The 19774-nt window shown below is 50.8% G+C and overlaps 8 protein-coding genes across 8 annotated transcripts, besides 4 other annotated features; 2 read left to right on the top strand and 6 right to left on the bottom strand.

Annotated features, from left to right (window-relative positions):
• Nucleotides 1-106: 106 nt before the first annotated feature.
• On the bottom strand, nucleotides 107-1818 carry ACLA_026350 (putative amino acid permease; the record flags this gene model as incomplete). Its single annotated transcript, XM_001269343.1, has 2 exons — nucleotides 107-139; nucleotides 190-1818. The coding sequence occupies 2 exons, from the start codon at nucleotides 1816-1818 to the stop codon at nucleotides 107-109; spliced, it is 1662 nt and encodes a 553-aa protein (XP_001269344.1).
• Nucleotides 1819-2630: 812 nt separating this feature from the next.
• Nucleotides 2631-2658: a microsatellite.
• A 249-nt stretch (nucleotides 2659-2907) lies between these two features.
• Nucleotides 2908-5227, bottom strand: ACLA_026340 (uncharacterized protein; the record flags this gene model as incomplete). Its single annotated transcript, XM_001269342.1, has 3 exons — nucleotides 2908-3044; nucleotides 3120-5126; nucleotides 5197-5227. 3 exons carry the CDS (start codon nucleotides 5225-5227, stop codon nucleotides 2908-2910), a joined length of 2175 nt encoding a protein of 724 aa, XP_001269343.1.
• A 499-nt stretch (nucleotides 5228-5726) lies between these two features.
• Nucleotides 5727-5754: a microsatellite.
• Nucleotides 5755-7030: 1276 nt separating this feature from the next.
• Nucleotides 7031-7067: a repeat region.
• A 580-nt stretch (nucleotides 7068-7647) lies between these two features.
• ACLA_026330 (uncharacterized protein) lies at nucleotides 7648-9381 on the bottom strand (the record flags this gene model as incomplete). The annotated part of the gene is made up of 1 exon (XM_001269341.1): nucleotides 7648-9381. The coding sequence occupies one exon, from the start codon at nucleotides 9379-9381 to the stop codon at nucleotides 7648-7650; it is 1734 nt and encodes a 577-aa protein (XP_001269342.1).
• A 1317-nt stretch (nucleotides 9382-10698) lies between these two features.
• Nucleotides 10699-12671, bottom strand: ACLA_026320 (rhomboid protease PCP1; the record flags this gene model as incomplete). Its single annotated transcript, XM_001269340.1, has 5 exons — nucleotides 10699-10954; nucleotides 11049-11223; nucleotides 11278-11608; nucleotides 11666-11769; nucleotides 11831-12671. 5 exons carry the CDS (start codon nucleotides 12669-12671, stop codon nucleotides 10699-10701), a joined length of 1707 nt encoding a protein of 568 aa, XP_001269341.1.
• Nucleotides 12672-13389: 718 nt separating this feature from the next.
• ACLA_026310 (uncharacterized protein) lies at nucleotides 13390-13854 on the top strand (the record flags this gene model as incomplete). Its single annotated transcript, XM_001269339.1, has 1 exon — nucleotides 13390-13854. One exon carries the CDS (start codon nucleotides 13390-13392, stop codon nucleotides 13852-13854), a length of 465 nt encoding a protein of 154 aa, XP_001269340.1.
• An 834-nt stretch (nucleotides 13855-14688) lies between these two features.
• On the bottom strand, nucleotides 14689-16052 carry ACLA_026300 (Mob1/phocein family protein; the record flags this gene model as incomplete). Its single annotated transcript, XM_001269338.1, has 4 exons — nucleotides 14689-15208; nucleotides 15278-15392; nucleotides 15458-15759; nucleotides 16030-16052. 4 exons carry the CDS (start codon nucleotides 16050-16052, stop codon nucleotides 14689-14691), a joined length of 960 nt encoding a protein of 319 aa, XP_001269339.1.
• Nucleotides 15699-15734: a microsatellite.
• Nucleotides 16053-16510: 458 nt separating the features above from the next.
• Nucleotides 16511-18034, top strand: ACLA_026290 (Paf1-complex subunit LEO1; the record flags this gene model as incomplete). Its single annotated transcript, XM_001269337.1, has 3 exons — nucleotides 16511-16719; nucleotides 16776-16953; nucleotides 17015-18034. The coding sequence occupies 3 exons, from the start codon at nucleotides 16511-16513 to the stop codon at nucleotides 18032-18034; spliced, it is 1407 nt and encodes a 468-aa protein (XP_001269338.1).
• Nucleotides 18035-18464: 430 nt separating this feature from the next.
• On the bottom strand, nucleotides 18465-19751 carry ACLA_026280 (Zn(II)2Cys6 transcription factor rglT; the record flags this gene model as incomplete). Its single annotated transcript, XM_001269336.1, has 2 exons — nucleotides 18465-19585; nucleotides 19643-19751. 2 exons carry the CDS (start codon nucleotides 19749-19751, stop codon nucleotides 18465-18467), a joined length of 1230 nt encoding a protein of 409 aa, XP_001269337.1.
• Between the last annotated feature and the right edge of the window lie 23 nt (nucleotides 19752-19774).

The raw sequence follows: 19774 nt of genomic DNA, 5'->3' as shown, positions 1-19774 counted from the left end.
ACGGTGTGTATACAGTCTGAGAGTAGATCGCTGCAAGCCCGGCACCATAGCTGGCAATATTCATTTATCTTGCTGTATGTCTACAATGATATAGACTTGAATTATATTACAGATAAGCCTCCAAATCATTGACACGTGGCTGTAATTATAGCTGTATGTAAGTGTTCTGTCCAAACGCCATATACACACACACCATGCTTCATAGACCGTCAGACCTAGGTGGTCCTTTGTACCCTTTAGTTGGAGAGGATTAGCATCAGACCACAGCACGAATCCCTGCGAAGAAGGGCACGTACATTTCCGCGCATACACCGCATACCAAGCCGCTGCGAGGACCAAGAACCCCACCAGCAACACGGAGGCATAGTTCATCGAGCCCCGCGTCACAGGCAGGGCCGTCGGCAAGCTGAAGAGGACGAGCTCGAAGGCGATCCAGGCTAGCGCGACGACGTTGACAAGCGGGCCGACGACGGGCCCACAGTTCCAGGGGGCTTTGACGACCTCGCTGCGGCCGTGCATGAGGCTGAGGAAGATGGGGATGGCGTAGGCGACGGCGAGGGCGATGACGCCGACGGAGACGAATGCGGTGAAGGCGCTGGTGCTGCCGAGGTTGATGAGACCCAGGAGCAGCTGGATGAAGGTGAGGAGGGCGAGGGAGTAGAGGGGGACGCCGAGACGTGGATCCACGCGGGCCCAGAGGCTGGCGAGGGGGATGGCGTCGTCGCGCGCGAAGGCCCAGGTGGCGCGCGATGCAGCGACGGTGATGCTGATGGAGCAGAAGAGCGTGATGGCCAGGACGAGCGCGGTGAGACCCAGGCCGCCGCCGGGGCTACCCATGACCCGGTGGTAGATGTAGGGGAGGGCCTGGGCGGCGGGGGCATTGAGGATGTCCTCAAGCGGCGGCAGGGTGAAGCAGATGGGGAGGATGAAGAATAGGCCTGCGAAGCCACCGACGGGGACACAGAGACTGATGGCTCGGGGCACGTGGATCTCCGGATTGGCGCACTCTTCAGCCATTGAGGAGACCATTCCGATGGCGGAGAAGGTATACGCGGCGGGTAAGAGTCCGACGAAGAAGGTGAAGCCGCCCCAGCCGGAGAGGCTCTTGTCATAGTGGCCGAGTGCATAGGCTGCGCTGTGTCTTCCTGCGTCGGCTTGGACTGACAACGCGACCAGGCTGACGATGATGGTGAGCACCGTGAAGGTGGCACAGACGATGTCCACCTGGGGCAGGTAGCGGTTCGCAAAAGCGCAGATACAGAACGATCCCAGACAGACGGCGTAGAAGATCAAGAGCAGCTGCCAATCCGTTGCCGCCCAGCCTGGATGGTACATTGAGATCGTGGCGGAGACCAGCGATGCAAAGCCAAAATTCACGGACAGCGTGATGGTCCAGTTGCCAATGAGCCAGACCCAACCGTTGATGAATGATAGCACGGTCTTGGCGTTTCGTGAGAGTTGGAATGACCAGTAGTATGGACCTGCAGATGTAGGCCATCGAGATGCGAGCTCAGCCAGTGACAGCGCTATACACTCATCGAGAATACAAACCACGATCCAACCGACGAAGATGGACAAGGGACCACCTCCGTAGATCGCGTTCATGAGGGGCCCACCTTCGCCGTAGGGAATGGCAGCAATGGCCAATGTCTGGAAGAGCAGAGTAAGAACCGAGCGATTGCGACGAAGCTCTTGCTTGTATCCCAGGCGACCGAGTGCGTCTCCTCCCTGAATGCTTCCAGCTTCGGTCGCAACATCTTCTGAACTAAGTGCGCTGTGAGAGGAGTCGTGTGGCTTATGGTCAGCTTCAATGACCATTTTGAAGGTGTAGAATGAGTACAACAACAAAGAGGGTCACCTCGTAAAGAAAGGGCAAGCGGCGAACCATAAAAAGGTACACGGTCTCGCGGTGGATGACCTTGTCTTTGTATTTATCGCTCGAATCGAGTCCGACTGCCATTCTTGCGGTGCATAACTATTCCAAGGATGGTGGTACAGATGATAAGACATGTCGAATCATCATCATTTTAGCCACTACTATCTCGGTGATCAAGACCCAAAACTGCTGCACCTCTGGATGAAACACAGAATTCGAGCACTGGCGCAGGGGGTCTGCATGATGAATCTACACATACGGACGGGGAACCTGGGACACAATGACCATCGTGTAGGAGCCCTGCGAATCGGGGTGTGCCCTGTTTTTGAGTCCAGTAGGCTGGTGTAAACTAGCCGCGAAGCTTGCATCGTACCCCCATGCTAACATGCCTGTTATGTCGAAGGTGGAGCTGAGGAGGGGTGATCTTTGAGCTGAGAGTCATCCCGTGGGCCCGAGATGTGACACGTAGTAGCTGCAATGGTTCTCCAGGATGGAGATATAGATGATAGCGGTATCTGTCCATCGGAAGAGTCTAAGAGAAATCACCATTAGCAGCAAGCATCGCAAATTAAATAAAGGCTGTTTCACTTAGCTTAATGTAGCAAAAAGAAAAATCCCTTGAAGCCGCGTTTTCTGTCGAATGGACCCTCTATGCAGGGAGTCAATATCGAAGGAGAAAAGAAATCGTCAGATGATGAAGGAAGAGATAATAACAAACACCATTCCAGTTTAAGGATGACAAAAGTGGTTGATGGATGAAGGATGAAGGATGAAGGATGAAGTTGTGTGGAGGAGACGAAATCACTCCCTATTCAAGGACTTCCATTCTGCCTTCGCAGTCATTCAAAAGTTATATCTCACGGTCAGAGGGAAAAGCTCCCTGGATATACATACATTATACAATATACATCATTTTCAAAAAGGGGAAGAAAGCCAAGAAAATAAAGAATTTAAAATGATTCCCACAATATCAAAACTTGGGGGGAATATGATTGTTTGTAGTAGATTGTATCCTGCAGACTAGCCAAAGCTTAGTGGACCGCAGTATGAGGCCGATCAGCTGCAGAACGTGCAGAGCTTGGCCGAAGGGAATGAGCACGCAAAGAATGCGCATGGCGAGAGCTTGGTCGGGATTGGTTCTGCTGTGCGACATATATCAAGGGAGGAACTGGATCATGGGTAAGGTATCAGCCAATCTGCGTCTGACGAACGATCAACCCCGATGGTTGGGATTATGACTTACTGCTGAAACCATAGCCCTCGGCGGCGCCTTCTGTGTTCTTGGGGTCGATTTCTACGCGGATGGCTACGTCTAAGCCGCCGTGCATGCTGCTGTTGCTGGTAACCCCATCTGCAGCGGAGTGAGTAGAGCCTGCCTCAGCCTCGCCCTTGTGGAGGGGCGAGTGACCATCCTTTGGTATAGGCAACGGCGGGTCTCCAGTGGCAGCACCGCCGTTCATCAGCGGGGTGTCGACCTCGGTGATGCACGCGTAATTTCTCGAGGGCATGGTCACTTTATTCCACGAGGCACTCTTCTCTATGCCTCCAGGTTGCTTGTCGAAGAAAGCCATGAGTGTCTCGTCAGTATTTGGATCCATATGATGGATCTTGTTCCTCCGAGCAAGCAGATTGGCAACTGCCTTGGGAGGCGGCTTGTTGGTGATTGCGCTACTGACGATATTCACAATGAATCGGGGATCGTTCTCACTCTGGACGCCAAGCTTAGGGTTTGAATAGAACCGCCCGACGGCAGCAAGATGTACATCTCCGCCGAGGATGGTCACACGAATCGAATTGGCCATGGCGAAATCCTGCAGACGTTGGATGAAGATCCTCCGCTCTTTCTTGTGCTGGCGAGCAGTGTAATGGTCGTCCAAGTCATCCAGCAAATCCACCTGGCCGTCAAATTGGTTGAACAGGCCCCCTGCGAAGCCGAATCGCTTGTTCAGTAAACGGATTGGCGCAATCATGGGTGAACTCAAGATGTTCTCCAACCACGCCAGGCGGGGATAAGCAATGGGGACACCGAGCAGCACCACCAGATGCTTGACATCACCGTTGGCGGCAGCCACCTCGCGCTCGAGCCGAGAGAAAATGAGATCGTAGGTTTCCGGGTAATTGACCTGGTGGCGGGTACGTTCGGTACGTGCATCGACACCGATGAAAGCGATTCGCTTCCCGAGACGCATGTACAGATTTCGACTCCTCTCCTCGACGTACGGCCCCGGAGTCTTCCCAACAATCCAGCTGTCGTCCTCCGGCTGATTTTCGAGTACAAACGTGTTCTCCAGTTGACGCGGGTCTGCGCCTGCGGTGCCATTGATCGCTTGCATGGTTTGCGGGGCATCCGTAGTAAAGGTCGATTTGGGCGGTGCTATATGATGCTGAAAGAGGCAGTAATACTTGAACGCTACCCCACCGATGCCGCGAAAGACCGCGCAGCGCATGAAGTGGTCCGTGTACGAGCCAAAGCCGTCAATGATGTCGTGGTCATCCCAGATATTGATCTGAGGAATGCGAGCGTTGGCGGTCTTGAACGGCTCGGTGGAGTACCATCGAATATAGTTGGCATAGTAATAGTCATCGCATCGGGCTCGGAGGGAGTTATCAAAGTTGTGCGCACGTCTCTTGTGGGGGTTCGAGATCGACGTCCATTCCTTCAGGGGACCATCCACACGGATTCCATCGTTATAGATTTGGTCGCCACCACCGATCATGGCATGGAAGGGTTTCTGCGCGTGGACGCGCATAACATCATTCCATAGATTCGGGCCCAACCAGGCGTTCATATCGGTGCCAACGGAGAAGCCGTTACAGGAATGGAACATGAGGCGCATGGACTGGTTCATAGAGGGGACCACAAAGCTCCAGGGAGCGAGAACTTCGTCGGTGTCCGCATACTGGAAACCCGGGATATCATACTGCCAGCGCGCTTCGTACGATTCCAAGGGAACCACGATAGAGAAGCGCCAGAACGCTTTTTGCGGATCCTCGTAGAGGCGCAAGCCGTCAAATGCCACAGGCTGGCGGGCGGATTGGTCGTCCGTGAGCGGCGCATTGCCTCCCACCGGGCCAATTTGTCGTAAGAGGAGCTGCGGTTGTCTTTGACCAGGTTTGGTCACAATCAGAACGCTTCCGTACCAGAGGGACGACGACGGGGTCACGGCCATATTCTTGAAGTTGAGTAGGGGCCCGCAGACCACGCTGATTTGCGCATCGGTAGTGGACATTTGGCCATTGGGAACAGCGCCTGGATTGATATCAACAGGTCATTAGCAATTGTCGTGGAAGAGGATATATGGGAAGCAGCTGGAACTCACCCAGCTCTGTCTGGCCGGAGTACTGAGCCATGACGTGCACACCAAAACGGAGATCACAAGCTTATTTGGAGTATTAAACAACACAAAGGGGGGGGATATAACAGAGAGGTCGCCGACTGTCCGATTGGAGCCGGCGAACCAAGTCAAAATAAAGGAAAAGTGAGATCGCAAAAGGGTATCAAGTCAGATAAGTATAAGAAATCAGTGAGAATCAAAAAAAGAAAGAAAGATAGTTGGAAGATAGATAGCAATAAAATGAGGGAGAGCAGGGCCAGGGGAGGCGGTTGATTTTATTATGATTATTATTAAGGTATTCCAGCGACCAGGGTTTCTTCAGGTTGCGAACGCGCAAGCGAAGGGGGGATTGCAGGACTCTCAGGACTCCAGGCGATGAAGATCAAATGGGATAGAGGGAATGAGAGCGTAAAGAAGAAAGAGAGAAATCGAACAGCAGGAGAGCTATTATTAATGCCTAAGGAGCGGATGAATCGTAGATTGCTCTTCTTTTTTTTTAATTTTTTTATATATTGTGATAATGATGATGATGATGCTGATGATAGTTCGACAAGTACCTATTTCTGGCCTAAGGCCCCCCCCTACCGTGGTACTACCTAGGTAACAATCTAACAAATAACAAGACCTCAGATGATGTAGGGCTTGGCTACAGGGCTGGAGGAATTAGTACTTGGTAGTTGGTACACCGTACAGGTACTACTGTGTAGGTACCTACGATGTTTGATCTTGGCGAGATACACGATCTCTCGTTCATGCTTTACATAGATCGCAAACCCTTCTTTCTGCTTGGTATATGGTCAACTTGACATGATGTCTGTTATTGTATCTGTCTTTGTTGTGTAGTCCTCATTCATATGATATCTAGTAAATAGGACTCAATAGTCAATATGTTCATCTGTCTTGTTCCTCGATGAATCGGTGGAAAAGTGGGAATGAGGAGGATAAACGAGACTAGTTTAAGTTCGCAATATTCGGCTGAACCACTGAAAGCTCAAGTCCGGAATGGCGGGTGGGGACTTTATTACCATCAACCAATAGATACCGCAAGCCAAGATAAGCTGACCGTGGAGTGGGGATTCATGCTCAGATAGCTCCACTCCCCAGCCACAAGTTTGAAGTGCCACATTCTCTGCTTCCTTCTGTCTCAGGCTCTCAGCCTCTCAGGTACAAAACACGTACTCCGTACAGGTATGTATGAGCATTGCCAATACAACACGAATACGACTATATCATTACCTACACGATGGATGTGGATGTGGCTGGATGAATCTGATTTCTAGCAGAACTCCTCTGAAGCTGTGGCTCGACGCATTGAACACCTCAAGTCATCTCTAATGGCTGACCCCTTGGTCGTGCATCAACAGCAGTACAGCACAAATTCCTCCAGACCCCAACAGATCTCTGACGTCCCATCCGTAGCACAATGGGCCACCACTCTGGTCTACCACCATCGCGGCCAGACATCAGACTACTAGGCATCGGAATTCATCTCCTTTTTCTGTTCTCCTCGATTCCTGATCGCCTACAGTTTTCATGCAGGCTATGATTAACAAAACAAGTGTAAGCAACAAGGACAAGTGGTTCCATTCATGGTGGTCTACATCCGCCTAGCTAGGCCATGGACCTCCGCGTTTTTCCCCAGCTTCAAGTAACCATTGTCGTATGGCATGCCGGCATGCCATAAATGACTCCATCTTCATCACCAGTGATGTATGATGGCCAGATGGCCTTGGTGTGTCCCCCTTGTGTTTTCCGATCGTTCATCTCAGTTATCCTTCGATCCATCATCTTTCCATCATCCTCGTTCACAATCTTGGGTTTTTTCTTTCCTTTTTTTTTTTTCTTCTCCTTCTTCTCTGGCTGTATCTCTTCAAAGGTCGAATCGGAAGTTTCCGGTCCCAATCACTCAGACATATACTCTGACCAAATCGTCAAGAAAGAAGTCGGACTCCTGTTTCCCAACAATCTTCATGCAAATGATTCTGAAAATCTCGACGCATGTTGCAGAGGCCGGCAGGTATACCGACCACATCGGGGGTGAATCAAGCCCCAAAAGGATGTTTGTTCTTTTTGCTTGGGTGAGACAAAGGGGGCCAAGGGGGAAAAGGCATGAAAACAACAACAGTCATAAACGAGTGCAATAACAAAATACAATCATCAGAGGCAAGGTGCAAGGAGAAACATCAGGGGGGTATCTTACTCTAACAAAAGGTGCAGGGAGGCAAGCCATCAACAACTCCAGGTAATCAATAACTCCAGGGGCAAAAGGAAAACATATCAAAAGATCAAGGGCAGATGAAAACAAAATAAAACAAGCTCAACAAAGGAAACTAACCACGCAGAGGGAGTGGAAAACATGGATCAGACAGGCATATCTGACGCCTTGGGAAAGGGGGCGTGCCTCCAAATGACATTGAACGCATAACAAGATGATTCCTAGTCGATCCGAGGGGCTGGGAGGAGGCGACGGGGCTGATCAGCTTCTCCATCAGTCTGTGGCTCAGACTCTGATTGCACCGTCAACTTCCAGCTATCATTCTCATACCCCAAGGGTGGCGCCAGCGCGAGCTTATCGGTGGACTTCTTGCGCACGCAGATCCCAATATCAGTGTAGAGGGTTCCGAACCGTCCTCGGTTGTTGAAGGAATCCAACTCGGGGCGCTCTTTGAGAAGATCAAGTGTGCGGCGCAAGAGGAGCTCCAGAGGTATTTTATGATATTCAGTGACTTCAAACCCATCATGGTCCTCTTCTGCCTCACACACGATGCCGGGGGAACCGGGGCTCAAGCATTCCTGCATAGTCGATCTATGGCGGAATCGGGGCGATGGGGTTCTGGGAGCACCAGGGGGGTAGGACGCAGCAGGTGTCGGGTTTTCGCCCGCTTTCGTCATCATCCTTTCGAATGCTTGACCCGGCGATTCCATTGTGGGAAGATCGTCCGGTATGGCAAACAATTTCTCCAGACTTTCGGCCGCAGCTTCGCGTCGCTGTTCTCGGATCTGGTTCCGGATCAGCTCGCAGGCTTCGAGGCTTGGAGCTGGCCATTCGGTGTCAGGAGATACATCAGTCTGCATCAGAGCGGCAATCTCCTCCTCCGATTGTTCAAACGTGTACAAGTCGTTGATGAATCGTTTGAAGTCATCCTTGTGGCTGTATTTTTCCCCCATCGATGCATCGGAGCGAATCGCAAACCACGCCCGGTAAGACGCGCACTGCAGCACCCGCCGGCACTGGTCTTCATATTTGTTGAGTTGGTGCCGGAATTTCTGCTTGTGCCAATCCTCCTGAATGAAGATCACGTCGACGAAATCCTCGGCAAACTGGATGAAGAGGGTGGCGATGACCATCTCCATGCCGGGATCGTCGCTCACCTGGAGGCTTCGACAAAGAGGACTGGAACTGAGGATGCCTTCGCCAGCTTTGCCTTTGCGCTGTAGGAAGACAAGCTGCAGAAGGCTGAACAATCGCGGGATCGTGATGGTATACACAGTCAGACCCTCGCTCCAAACCGCCCAGATGTCACGGATATCACCAGGAAGCCAGTTGAAACTCCGAGCAAGAAACGTTCTGAGTCGCCAATCATAGCACAGAACATAGTGTTTCCCGCTGAAGTTGGCACCCTTGTCTGCAATTGGCAGGACGGCGAATAGCAGCTGGGGCCGACTGCCAGATCCATTGGCGGTGTATATTTCATCTTCAAAGAGATTGTGGTACGCGACTGGCTCACAATCTGTGCCGTCGTACAAGTACAAGCTGTTGCGTCTCACCGTGGCATCTTTTCCCTTTTCGATGCAAGCAAGATACAGATGGTAGTCAACGATTCCTAACGGATGCTTGACATTGTAGATAGGCGGTTCATTCAGGACCATCTCAGTGTCTGCCGTCACCTGCTGAGGTAGAGGACCCGACAAGATTCCTGGCACCAGTGCATGTGCAGTCTGAGTCTCATCCCCCGATGGCATCCTAATCATCTGGTCTTGACCAGCTTGCACATGGCGCTGAGTTGAAGTCTGACCAGGGTCCGAAGCCACGTCGTCGGTCATCTCAAGGTCACCTCCTGCGAGGGCCTCGTCCGCGGTGGACATCGCAGGCTCGCTCCTGGCCATCCTGAAGAATCCGCGAAGGTTGACTCTGCGGGCCTTCCTGGGATAGTTCACTTTGAAAGGCATTAGTGGGATCGGTGAGACTCGCCTAGGGAGCAGGTTGCCCTCTGTTGGAGTCTCAGAAGCAGGAAGACGAATCTGTCACCCTGGGCCTCGAAGGTCGTGTTGGGATAAGTGGAAAAGTCGAGTCGCGGTCGAAAATATGACGAAAGTCTTGGAAAGAGAAGAGAATACTGTGCCAGCTGTGATAGGACTAAAAGAAGCTCTGGTGCTTGAGATTACGGAGAAAGATGGTAGTGATCGAACACAGCAAACGATGCAGAGAAAGAGAGAAGAACGATGAAAGATATGAGAAGGTGAGGAAGAGAAAAGAGAGGTGAGAGAGAGAGGAGAAGGGGCTGGGTACACAGTGAAGGACGAAGACAAGAGCATGCGCTAGCGTGGTGAAAAGTCTGCCAGGGACAACAGCAGAAGAGAGGTCTTTTATCCAGATCAAGACATCCGGGGTGGGTTCTACGCGTACCTTTGTGAATGACATCTTTCAATCGCCTTAGGGGGGAGGGAGGTGCATAAGTTATCAAACTGGTTAACCCCGGATTTATGATGCCAGACTAAAAAAGACTCACTACATCTATACCTCATGCGCAGAGAGCTTAATCTACAAATAGATCTGTAAGATGTGATCTTGCGTAACATGATCCAGATAGTGAGGTGAGGCATTGCAGGTCCGGATGCTGTGTGAGACTTTCACTGAATCTTTGCGGTGTTCTGCCCCAGGCTCCCCTGGGCAGGACTCAAGAGACAAACACACAAACACACAAAGACAGAGTGAGTTTAGGATGTTTCGGAGCTTTCAAAACAGCCATCAAGCTTGCGGTATTTCCTTTTGGGCTATGTGTGAGACTAAGGGTAATCATGTATCTTTGTCTACATTCTGTTATCCAGATATCGTCTGGCCTCGTCTTGATGCAGATACTCAAAGGAGAGATCCACGATGAAAGATCAACTGCGCTATTGTTTTTTTGAGATGTGGGAACACACACAAGCCATTCAGATCAAATCTCTAAGCAGAATAAAGCTGCAGTTTCTATATGCATCTCCTTTATTGACCATGCGCTCAATGACACAAGACTTTTAGAAGCACCAGAGCGAAAACAAGGTTTGGTGTCAAAGGATCTATCTAGTTCCTTATTCACGTCGAAGATGAGATCCTTATTCTATGCAAGGACAACAAAAGGAGAGATACTCGTTGACCCAAACAGAACAACTCTATACAAAATACTAACAGGAACACCCGTATTGATGAAAACCGGGGAGATAGCAGTCAATTACATGAGACAATGTGTAGCATATGCATATAATACACGGTTCATTAAGTCCAGCTCATTCAGACAAGACCCGTTGAAGCCAAGGCCGGTTCTCGCGGCGCTTCCTGTCATGCTCGCGTTTCCAGGCCGTGGCCCATACACCGCCAACAAGGTATCCGCCGAGATGGGCCCAGTGGTCAAGTCTGGCAACCCGGTATCGAGATACGAGATTGAAGGTTTCGAAGGCGATAAGGCCGGCCAGGAGAATCCATCCTTTCACGGATATGACCTCGTGCCATTCGTGTGGGAGGAAGAAGATGGTGAATTTTTCTCTGTTAAGTAAGGTAATCAGTCAGTCGCTTGTTGTTGTTTTTGTTGTCTTGTGTGAATTATTGTATCCAAAACGGGAGCAAAGCTAATACGTACTCGCTGTGAAGCAGGCACCATGCTGCGACAATGCCAGAGATAGCCCCGCTAGCTCCAAGAGAAGTGGTCATCAGGTTTCCGAGTAGTACATGGACTGTGAGAGAGGCCATGGAACCAAAAGCACCCGCAGCCATATACAGACCCAGGAACTGACCGCGCCCAATGTCATCATGAACTGTGACAAGATCAGCATCGTAAAGACAATACATAGAACCAACTGATTACTCACGTCGTGTTCCGATAAACCATAGCATGAGCATGTTCACACCGAGATGCTGCACTTGTTGGTGGCTAAACACACTTCCCACGATACTGATGGGCTGAGGTCTTGCAGCGACATTGATGAAGTAGCGATTGAGCAGCCGCCATGCCGGTGGCAGGCACCACAAGAGGTAGATAGCAAGGTTCCCGCCGATGATAGCCAGAACTGTTGCAGCCGCTGGAGGAATATCGGGCCACATGCGGTCGCCCTTCGCTGGGGGTTCATAGTTCACTGCGTAGAAGTAGCTGAGGCCGAGGACAAGAAGAGTGACTGCGAGACTGGGGAGGATGCGACGAGCCTGCGCAACAGAAATCAGTCCTTGCTCAATGAATCCATTACCAGACGGATGACTTACGGTGGTCATTTTGGACACGTCCATATCCCACTCTGTTGCTTGCAAATGGTGCTTTTGGACCCATGCGAGCACAGGACGTTCGGTAGGATCTGCGCGTTCTCGTACTGGGAATCAAAAAGTCAGTATATCCGAGAACACAGGTGACTCGAGCATTGCTTGACTTACCCTCCAGGGCAGATGCATCCTCGAACTTCTGAAGAGACGTATTCTTCTCGATGTGGCGCTTCAGTCTCTCGCGATCCTCCTGTTCACCTTCCAGCCACTCCTGCCGCTTTCTTTCTTGTTCCGCCAGAAGTCGCGCTTCGTTCTCCTCCCGTATTTCCTTCAAGACACTCTTACCGTAGGGATCGTTCTGTTCGCCCAGCTCAGCACCGAAAGTACCACTCTGCGGCTTATAGAGGCCCAGCTCTTCCGCTCGTCGAATGAGCTTCTGTTGCTCTTCGAGTTCTTCTCGTTCGATACGGCGGAGAATAGCAGCATCTTCGTCGAGCGGGAAGGCTTCACGCAGCCACTCCAGAGCAACATCACGACTGGACGCGCTCACGGCGCGGATTATGTCCTTGGGAAGATCGAGGTCGAGTGTACCGGAAACACGTCTGCCGTGTAAGACGGCAAGAACTCGGTTTCCCATTTCAGTGGAGATCTTCACTCGGGGTCCGAAGATTCCTTTGATCTCGGCCGTGGTGAAGGCCTGGGGACGAGGTGGAGCCCCATGTTCAACCGGGGGAGTAGACTGGGACAGTAGAGAAACGGATGTGGTGAAAGACCGATTTATAGTCGCTGGGACGGTTTGATTGGAACGAAGGATGGCCGGGGGTGGTATTCTTAGGGAAGCGCGGTCGAAAGTGTATAAATATCGCCTGACTGAGCTATATGAGTGGCATGAGGGCGAAATGCGGAGATCACAGAGTATGGAGCGGAACAGCGTAGGTTTTGATGGGAGCAGGCTTGACGGAACAAGCCCTGAGCATGGTGTCCGCCATGCTACGCAGAGCGCATTGCTCATGTCTTGCGACTTGAAGGCGAGGCCCTTCTGCACGAAGACAAAATGATGACAATAAGAGGAAAACCAGCGGAGTCCTGGGAATGTTCAAAAAGAATCCCGAGTCTGGATGCGATATACAAAGCCGATCTCCGAGCGGTCTATCAGTTAATCCGAGCCACATGGAACGATAAGGTTCGGATTCAATTTTTCAACCTGGAACCACTTCTTGAAGCTTGAGTATGCAATCGGAAACCGGGATTCTTATGTGAAATAAATCTCTGACCTGTGCTGAGAGGAAGAATGTGCGCAGTCAACTGGTTGGTAGTGCTGGTGGCCACATGTCCACATAATCGTCTTCTATATATATATATCAGTGCGGAGCGTGTCTTGATAGTGGATAAGATGAGCGTAAACATCCCACCAACCTTTCCTAGCGCCTAGCCTGAAGTTCAGAGGAACTTGTCGATTAGTACAGATGAAATACTCCAGAGAAAATGAAAAAAGACATGCATTTATCTCAAGTAATCACAAGGAGGAGGTCATCGGCAGATGAAAGAAGCTCAACTTTGATTCTATATAAAAATCACGTGAAGATAACGATAGATCGACACTGGCTCCGAGATGACGATGACACAACAATCATCTTGATCCTGGATACTCTCATGAATACCGTAAAGAGCAGATATCCCTTGCGTCGACCAAATATCGGAATTAGTCCTATAGAAACTGTGCACCCAAAATGTCTGATGAACCCCGTCCTATCACCCTCGAAGCCTTCGCCGAGGCCATCAAGGAATTACCCCTCTCCGCCGTCTACGCAAAAGTGCTGGAGATCAGAAATTCCATCGCACATCTGCACCGCTCAAACTCAGAGCTCACAGAATTCATCAACGAGTCCTGTGAGTCGGAGAGCGACAAGCGAGAACTGGAAGGGTACATCGCTGAGAACGAGGGCGTCATAACCAACATGACTGAGAGGCTTGGGTTATTGAAGTCTGAAATTGAGCGCCGAGGCGAACCGTGGATTGAAGAGCTGCTCAACGGAGCGGATACCAAGACGGACGGAGATCAATCATCAGCGACACCGGCATCTCAGCCTGTTGTTAACGGAATGGCGGAGGGGGACAGGAACACAGAACAGCAGGATACAAGTCGAGGACCACAGGATACACAGGCCGACAATGAAGAAGGTGTCTATCTGTGAATCTCCCATGTCCTCAGCCAGATTACTCCACGACAAGCGCTATTCCTGGGAACGGTTCATTCTCTGCCTGCTTGCATGCAAGCGATATTTATCCTGGGAGAAGAGTGATCTCAAGCCACTCATATAACTACAGATTTGGCATCACTTGCTGCTAGATGCCGAAGCGACCATTACTGCATGGATCAGTAATTGATCCTGGAGGGAAAAAATCCAGTTTCCACGAGAAGGAAACTTAGATACTGGAACCAAGTTATTATGATTGTCTGGTATCTAGACTCAGGGCCTGGTTTGGACTACTCCATTGGCTTGCCACATGAGTCCCTGCCAAGAGCACCGTTGCCAGAAATCCCATTTTGAAACCAGGGGAAGTGGATCATTTGCTATTTATCTCCCATTCTCCCATCCTAGCTGGTTAATGCAATTCTACTCCGTATATCATAAGCTACCAGTCTACCAAACATAAGTGACACCAGTAAAGCCTCATGACAAAGTCATGAATCAGTTTGCCCTCAAGGAAAATTTATCACTGTGACGTGGCGGCTATACCGGATAGATAAGGATGGTAGTAGGTGGCCTAGCAGTGTTCAGGTAATCGAAATGGGGCTCGGAAAATATTCACATCAAATGCAAAAACGCCCAAAGGGAAAATAGTTAAAAAAAAAAAAGTTTTCTGGTCATATCACTCGGTGAATGAGGGCATCCGAGAGGGACAAGGTGCCCTGAAATGCAAAAAGTTAGAACGCATGGCCGTAGGATGAAAATGCCAGTCCCAACACCAGGTCAGAAGACAGGCGGCTCAACGCTTGCTTAAAGTTAGAAAACACATCCTCTAGCTCAGCTAGAGCTCGCCTGGCCCCAGTGGCCGCCTGCAAGCGCCTCCTGGGGGATGCGCTGTTGCTTGATGAACAAGTCAATCAGGGGTTGCATGGGCTCCATCTCCTTATCGGAAACCAGCTTGTAGTACTTGGCGACGGTGACGAAATGGACGAAGCACATGTTGAGGATGTCATGTTTGTTGATGTGCCAGAATGGATTCAGCCAGTGGGCGTGATAGAGATGGGCATAGCAACGGAACATCTGTTTCATGATGCCCTGGCAGTCCTTGTAGAAGGTCTGGGGGAAGCCGCTAGACTTTCCAATCCATTCTTCGCCAGCCATGTTCGCATCGGGGCTGGAAGGGTTGGCGTTTGAAACCTCATGCAGGGCAAAGGTATCAGGGGTGCCAGTGACCTTGTCAGTGGGAAACATGACAGGATCATGAATCTTGCTGACTATCCACTTTTCGACTCGATTGATAAACTTCGGTGCAGAAATCTTGGCAGCACGCCCGTCTACAAGCCAAGTGTAGGTTAAACTGAGGGGGCAAAAAGGGGTTAGCGACGACTCGATACTTTGATTTCGTGATATATTGCTCGTTACGTACCGACCAGCAGACATAGTCGGACAGGTGTTTTCGTTGCAGATAGGCAGTCCATTGACGCTGTTGACCTCCTGGATCACCTGAAGCATGCCGTGAAGTAGGCGATATTGCTCAACAACTGCATAAGTATGAACCGTCAGCACTGGCAAGCCCTCGAAAGCAGGGTACATAAGAGCCGCTTACTCTGATGAGCCAACCATTCTCCAAGTTCCACATTCTTCGGGCAAGCACACAGTGTCAAAAAGTTTCCCTTCACATTCAGCGGGGCATATTTCTCCTGGAAGAAGTATTTGGGAGCATCGGGGTCGTAAGGTGCGGGGCTGTCCATGCTCGGAGGAAACGAGGGAGAGCTGGGTGAATGAGCCACCTGGGCGTTCTGAGAGGCAGAAGACTGAGTAGAGTTTCCGCTGTTCATCTTCGGAGCGTTATTATTGTTGTTGTTGTTGTTGTTCTTGTTGTTACCTCCTCTGCCAAACCCTTGGCGACTAGAAGTATACCCAAGTCAGCAAGCCAGTCCGCAACTCCAGATGAGGGGCAAAAAGAGAAACCAAAAGGCCAAATCTGGATAGAGGTGGTACAAAAAAAGATCAAAGGAATAAAAAAACCATGCAGGCCATGGTGCAGAAGAATCCCGCTTTGTGCGCATCTGCAGCCCCGAGTCTGATCATTCTGCTGCTGTGCTATTGGGATTTCAGGGGACAGTGTGAATGGGGGATGTATAGGAGAAGTCAACGAGGGTCCAAGCGAACACTTACACACTCTGGAAAAAGGTCGCCATCGTGAGTACTGGAGTCAGATGATATAGAGCTGAAAAGCGACTGAAAATTAAACAGAACAGAGCACACCAGGGACAGAAAGAAGAAGAAATGCTGTCTGTGACTTGCGAGATTCTCCAGTTGTTGATCTCCTCTATCGGTCTGCCCCTGTGGAGCTACTCCCGCCGCTAGGCTACGTTGGGCTCGGAACGGATCATCCTTCGCTTCCTGCTGGAGATAGTTAATCCATCTGCGTGATATTGTTTCTCCCGATGAAAGCTCCCGCAGCTGGCACGACGACTCTGCTGGTTGGCACCGATTGCGCCTGCAGAGCTTACTATTTTGATCCCCTACAGGACTGCGCTTCTTGGAAGGAGATACGTTTGGTTTTATCCCAGCGAATCAATCCAGCACGTTTACAATACATCCATCCATCTCTTTACACTGCCGTTGTCAAGAACACTTTCATCCCTCGCCGAGAATGTCATCTTCTGATGAAGATGTAGTTCGCCGTCCAGCACGGGCTACGGCTGCTGATCAACCTGGGAGTCCTATCGGCAGCGATCGCAGTAACACCCCGGCTGTGCGCGACCAGAGCCCATTTGGATCTGATGCAGGAAATCTGAATGGTGATGATGACGCCGATCTCTTCGGATCAGATGGTTCAGACGGCGGCTTTGGCGACGATAGGTACATACAGCATGACTTCATTCCATGAGCTGTCTTCGATACTGACCTAATACTAGTCGGCCCCAGAGAACACTTGAGGACGAGGAGCTCGATTCAGGAGATGACATTGATCGCTATGACAGAGCTGGAGATCGTATGGACGAAGATAATGTGGAAGGGGATTATCAGGAGACTGTGAACATCATGGATTTGAGCTTAGGCCGGGCGCCTGAGCCAGTGACTTCGAATGGCGAGGTATGTCTCAGCGGATTCCGCGTCGAATTTGGGGTTCATATGACTGATTCCCACCGTGCAGGTCTTCACTATGCCAGTGCCCAATTTCCTATCGTTTGAGACGGAGGAATTCAGTCCGGAAACATACGTTGCGCCTCCGTTCTCTACGGCAGCAACATCGCTCTGCTGGCGCCACGATCCGAACGACGAGTCCCTCCTTCAGTCGAACGCGAGAATTATTCAATGGGAAGACGGATCCTTGACCCTACAGTTGGCATCGGCACCAAAGGAACAGTACAGAATATCCACCAAGCCACTGGCCCCCATCAACAAGGCAGGCGAATACGACAGCAAACTCGACTCGCATGTATATCTAGGTGCGGCTGCCGAAACCTCATCCGTCTTCCGATTGACCTCACACCTTACCCATGGTCTTACTGTTCTCCCTACTACCGTGGAAACCGATGATGCAGTGCAGCGTCTGCAAGAATCGTTGGCCGCGGCTGCTCGTGGCAGCAAGAAGACAGCAGATGGATCCGCGCCAGTTATCGAGGTGAAGGAGGATCCTGAGTTGGCCAAAAGACAGGCAGAAATGGCAGAGCGCGAGAAACTCAAAGCCGCGCGCCGTCGCCAACAGCTGGCGGATAGGGAACTCGATCGGGGCCGTCGCATCGGGTTCTCTCACCGCTCAGGCGGTGCCGGCCTGACCGTCGGTGGGTTGGAGGATGACGATGGCCTACTCACCACCAGACCACGGGCGCGCAAGCCGCGCAAGCCCAACCGCCGCGGTGAAATCTACACCGACGACGAGGAAGATTACGATCGCCGCGGACGAACAAGGGAGGATGAATACGACGAAGACGATGGCTTCCTTGTCGGCAGTGACGAAGAGCCTGAGATCGTCGATGACGATGAAGACGAGGACATCTTGGAAGATGATGACATGGATGCGGAGGGCGAAGAAGAAGAGGATGTCCCTGCACGTAAAACAACGAAGGAAAAGCGACCAGTGCCGGAGCCGCACAACTCAGAGACAGCTGCCGGAACACCACCCGTACGAAAGAAGAATCGTTACATTGTCGATGATGATGAGGATGAATAGATTTATCACCGTCATACCTCTGATCGCGACCATCTTTTGCATTTATCTTCAATGACTCTTCCGTGTATGAGTACGGCTTTCCCTTAACTTTAATGACCTGTTGACACTGTACCAAATATTCTCGGAGTTGAGGTATCTACGATTAGAATGGAGAAGACTGAGCAATATGGTGAATAAGATTGGCATATACGATGATAGTAAAACATCAGCTCTGGTTGGGATTTACAAACCCATTTAGGGCACAAAACTACTGTACATAGATGAGAATGATAGGCGTTATTCATAACATGCTCGTCTCAGCTGGTATATCGCACTGAATACTATTGTAAAGATGTCCAAAAGTCAAACCATTACACCCGTGTGAATTACTGCAGGTCGCGTCTAGACCCGGCACCGAGTCTGTCGAAGGCATTGATATCATCCCTCATGTTCAAATTGAACTCTCTGGGTATTCATGAGGCGCAAACTCAAACTTGTCAATGACGTCTCTGACATTTCGAAGCACACGAAGACAGAGCATATCCCCTTCCTGACGGTCATCAAGGTTGGGCGGGGAGGAAGAAGTGGACTGATCGGGGGATTCGGCCGCTCGAGACTGATGCCACCGATGTTGGCGCGCCTCCATTTCCTCAACAAGAGACATCAGCGTGGGCGAATCCGAGCATTTGACCTGGCCAGCAGGATCAACAGAGCCACCCGTGATAGCATTCCTAACGGTTTGTCGCAGCCACTCCTTCCAGCTTTCCGAGAGATTCGACGAATTTTGCACCAGAGCGGCCACATAAGCCGGCGGTGCCGCTGATTTGCAAAGTTCCTCAGCATCGGTCATCGACACGCGCAACCAGGCATCCGCCATGACATTTAGAAGCGTCCCGGTGAACATGACGTTTTGCATTGCTGAAGCAAAACTTGTGGGACAGACGTCACATTGGATCACGGCGCGAGCTGTTTTGGCCGCGATGCATAACGAACATAAGGTGTGTTGGGATATCGGAAAGGGGGCAAGTGACGCAAGATGGCTGAGACATAAATAAAGATATGAGAGGCAAGTGCATGGAGAGCTGTTACTAATATCTGTGCTAGGGGGCGATAGAGGGGGAGTGTTCATCTGACTCAAGCCTGACTGGATTGCAAACGGACAGGCCGTTGCGGCAGAGACGCTGGAAAAATCAGGCCAGGGGCCGCTTGTCGCAGGAACAGGATTCAGCAGTCTACCATGATCCAGTCGCCATAGGTGATTGTGACTATCGTCAGTAGATAACAAGTTGGGAATGGGCTGCGGCATTCGCATAGGAACCGTGTACACTGGGGAAAACAGATGTAAGGCTTCGGACACTGCCGCGGCTTCTGAGGAGATCCGAGTTGAATCATCCATGTCGCTCCATAATGCCTGGTCTGCTGTCCCATATATTGATTCATCATTGTCCTCGCGCATTCGCTTTTTCGGTGGCCGGCCCATTTGCTTCTGTAATGAATAATGGCAAACAAGAGATTGCTTGAGGCAACGACTACAGCCTGTAGCCTCACCGGAGCATTTTAATTTTCGTTTTCCTACGGAAGATTTGTCAGCCCACGAAGAATGTAACTCCTTATGATTGGAATACATACGGCACTCATCACAAGCTGCATGTCTTTTCAAAGGCGGCACTGAGGCGGCGCCTCGATCACTAGTAGTTGCAGAGAAAGGTTGATTCCACTCAAGACTATCGAACTGCATACTGAACAGCGTAAGTGAGATAG

Source organism: Aspergillus clavatus, genomic scaffold, assembly GCF_000002715.2.
Source record: "Aspergillus clavatus NRRL 1 1099423829805 genomic scaffold, whole genome shotgun sequence".
Taxonomy (NCBI): domain Eukaryota; kingdom Fungi; phylum Ascomycota; class Eurotiomycetes; order Eurotiales; family Aspergillaceae; genus Aspergillus; species Aspergillus clavatus.
The sequence above is the reverse complement of the archived record's forward strand: the minus strand, read 5'-3'. Positions and strand labels throughout refer to the sequence as shown.